The 3463-nt window shown below is 47.8% G+C and overlaps 1 protein-coding gene across 1 annotated transcript; it reads right to left on the minus strand.

Annotated features, from left to right (window-relative positions):
- Positions 1–324: 324 nt before the first annotated feature.
- Positions 325–1994, minus strand: LOC119312409 (alpha-amylase AMY3-like). The gene is made up of 3 exons (XM_037588140.1): positions 1845–1994; positions 869–1759; positions 325–767 (listed from the first exon to the last, which is right to left on the minus strand). The coding sequence occupies exons 1-3, from the start codon at positions 1932–1934 to the stop codon at positions 507–509; spliced, it is 1242 nt and encodes a 413-aa protein (XP_037444037.1). The 5' UTR covers positions 1935–1994; the 3' UTR covers positions 325–506.
- Between the last annotated feature and the right edge of the window lie 1469 nt (positions 1995–3463).

Raw genomic sequence — 3463 nt, forward strand, 5'->3', positions numbered from 1 at the left:
GTTTGGCTAGACGTGAAGAGCTGCACATGCATAGGGGATTAAGAGAAGATGTTGGATGAGTGGTCAACGGAGAGGAGCGCTAATAAGGATCAGAGGTGGAGGAGCCGATCGATCTCATTCTTCGGTTGTTTTTTTTCCTGATAAAGGACACTTTATTTGACCCATAATGACAAATCAAGGGGATACAAATCACAATGAGTTCCTATCAAGCCTCCACACAGTTAGGATGCACACAACCGCCATCAACGCATGGTCCCAGGCACACAAACTGAAGACAAAATACATAGGATGCATGACAAATACAAAACAAACACATGGAAGTCGTCAAGGTTTGAAATATCAGTCAACCCACATTTCTTCAGGAATAACACAACTCATAGTGCTCAATTATTTTCATAGGACCGTACATTTAAAACCAAATTCAAAATAATTAATTTCATAAATCATGCCTTAGTCCTAAATATATAGTTTGAAAACTAGAACTAATTCCATTCACCAGCATGAATTCAGAGGCCACTCTTCTCCCAGACACAGTAGTTGTTGCCTTTAGCCGCAATCTTGAAACCCGAGGGGATCACGTTGTTGCCAATATTGTATCTTGACCCGATCTTGGTTATAACCTTGCCCCCAATCTTGGCAACATAGAGATCGCCCTCGGCCTTGAGGATATCCAGTGTGCTACCCGGATGGATCCCGTTCCTTGACCTGACCCTAGCCAGTGCGGTGATCTCCTGCTTCAGCTTCCAGTCGAACACGTGGTCGTAGAACTGCGGGCGCAAAACCAAGTAGCCGTGAATTCATATCACAAACATCCGGTGTGCAGTTTGATGTGAAATTTTATGGTGAAGTTATGCAGTGTGCTACTTACGAGGCATGGTATGCCCGGGTGTGTGAGGATGTAGGCGTAGCCCTGCATGACCTTGTCTGAGGGGAACGGCCAGAGCCTCTGGGTCGACCCGGTGTCGTGGTTGTCGATGAACGTGACGGTCTTCTCGGGCATCCACCCGATCAGACCGGGTGCCTTGCCGCCGTTGCCACGCATCCTCCCAAGATCGCCCTGCACGGCCTCCTGGAGCACACCCTTGGTGGGGAAGTCAAACGCCGTGGCCGGCCCGCCGACGCCCTGCACCCAGTTCGCGAGCAGCTGTCGGTCCCTGTCGTAGAGCTCACCAACCACGAACGACGGCTTGCTGTTGTCAACGTAGATCTTGGCCATGGCCGCGGAGTATCCCTTGGCAAAGTCGAGGCGCCATCCAACGAAGCCGAGGTCGGTTTTGAGCCAGTTGAGCCAGGCGGAGAGCTCCCTCTGCACCCGCGGGTTGAGGTGGTCGATGTCGGGCGCGGCGTCGAAGCCACCGCCGGTGTCTCTGTGGCCGCGGCCGTTGGAGTACTTGGTGTCGTCGCTGCAGATCTCGTCGGGGCCCCAGTCGAGGCGGTTGTCGGACGTCCCGCCCTCGAAGATGCAGTAGACACCGCGACCGTCCTTCTTGTCGGCGCAGCGGTGGTTGATGACGATGTCGGCGACGCATGAGATGTTCTTGCTGCGGAACGCCTTGATCAGTGACTTGAGGTCAGCCCCGCTGCCGTACTTGGAGTTAAGATTGTAGAGCTGCCCCGGCAGATAGCCCTCCGGCGACACGGACTGCGACGGCGGGGGGAGCCAGACGTGGGTGGCGCCGGTGCTGGCGATGTCGTCCACCTTCCCTTGCATGAACTTGTACCAGCCGCCTTGTGTCTTCCATGATTCCCAGTTAAACCCCTGGCCAATCAAACACCAAAGCACATTTCATCATATGAAAAATTCTGAGTGCAAATGAAACTTGAAGATGCATGCATTTTCTCACCTGGAAAAGAATTTGAGCCTGTGCTAAGCTGGAGGCGAGACAAAGCACAACAACAAGAAGGCCACAGAGAGTGGCAGAGTGATTGGCCATAGCTACAGTCTGTGCAGTGCAGCTCGCTTCTGCTTCCTATGAAATCTGGACTCCTGGACCGACGACTGCTCCTTGGGTTGGCAACGCCTGAGCTCGCTTGTATTTATAGGTACTTTGGAGCTTGGAGATTAGTAGGTGCCTAGTAAAAACTATCAATTCTCCTTAATTTTTCTCCAAAGATATCCGCATGGATAAGGACCGCTGGCTTCTGAGATAAAATGGACAAGGAGCCGTTTAATTACTCTCCATGTATATCTGCACTAGACAAGCACTCTGCTCATAGTTCTAAAAACCGGAACCGGCGATTCCTGCAGTTCCTTAAGCCTGGTGGACCGTTTGAGTAATCGAACCAGGAAAACCCGGTCGGATCAGACGGTTTTTGAAAAAACCGATGAACCATGCGGTTCACATAAACCGGACCGTTCAATGTTGATTCTAGAAAAAACCCTCGATTGACTTGTTTTTGTGTGTACAAGCTGAGGGTAGAGTCGGTAAAAAAAAATCTTTTTATACGGTTTCAGCCCATTAGGAATTTTCTCTCTCGATTTTGTCCACGGAGACAAACCCATCGGGCGCCACCGCCCCCTGCGCAGCCACCCTTGCTCGGCGTGGTGGCGCGGCGACCCAACCTCCCCCTCGCCGCTCCGGCTCCGCGCGGCAGCAACAACATACTTTTTTTTATGATGTATATGAATATAATTAACATGTAGGTACTGGTTGTGATTACACATTTTTTCCTATTGATTGGTGTATAATATAATTTTATTGCTTAAAAAGTCCACAATCATACCGGTGAACCGGCAGTCAAACTGGTAAAAATCTGAACCGACGGTCTTGCGGGTTCGACTACCGTTTCGTTCGGTTTTTAAACTATGACTCTGCTGGGTAGTTAGTACCGAATGCACTCGGTCAATTACGTGTGGGGAACTTTTGGCTCAGAGAGGAGATCAATGGCATGCACCTACAGAACGGAAAACCTGTTTGGCTTCAAGAAGTTAGAAAACGATGACATCTCCAAGAATTCACATATTTTTTACAGTAGAAGTTAGCAAACGCAAAGATTAAAGTAAACACGTGAGCATGAAATGCTATAGAAGAACACACAAAACACTGACATCTTTTAACTTTTAAGTGGTGCATCATGTGGTGCATATATCAAACTTCTCAAATGAAAAACGGGATCGTTTTTACTGATTGACTAGTAGAGTGCCCGTGCGTTGACATGGGCTCTTGAAATAGTTTGCAAGAGTTACATGTTAAATTTCACACGTACAAACAATATAACACAAACACAATTATTGAATAATCGAAGTTCATTTTTGCAATGTAAATTGATAACAAAAAGAAAGATTACATGTCCATGTAATAAACTGAGCGATGTTCGACCTTAACATCTATTACAAAACTATCAATATCTAGATGATGTGCTTAAAAAATTCTTTCACAACATCAGGAAAATTGCCTTTAGATTCATTCCCACGATGTTTTAGCCATTATAATAAAAATTGTTTCCTCAACTCATACCCATC

The sequence above is a fragment of the Triticum dicoccoides genome, chromosome 5B (genome assembly GCF_002162155.2).
Source record: "Triticum dicoccoides isolate Atlit2015 ecotype Zavitan chromosome 5B, WEW_v2.0, whole genome shotgun sequence".
NCBI classification, from domain to species: Eukaryota; Viridiplantae; Streptophyta; class Magnoliopsida; order Poales; family Poaceae; genus Triticum; species Triticum dicoccoides.

Excerpts from the sequence above, each read along its gene's own strand:
- LOC119312409 (XM_037588140.1), bottom strand. The coding sequence starts at position 1,934 with ATGGCCAATCACTCTGCCACTCTCTGTGGCCTTCTTGTTGTTGTGCTT. Across the intron at positions 1,760-1,844 it reads AGGCTCAAATTCTTTTCCAG|GGGTTTAACTGGGAATCATG; the intron begins GTGAGAAAATGC and ends TTGATTGGCCAG. Across the intron at positions 768-868 it reads ACCCGGGCATACCATGCCTC|TTCTACGACCACGTGTTCGA; the intron begins GTAAGTAGCACA and ends TTGCGCCCGCAG.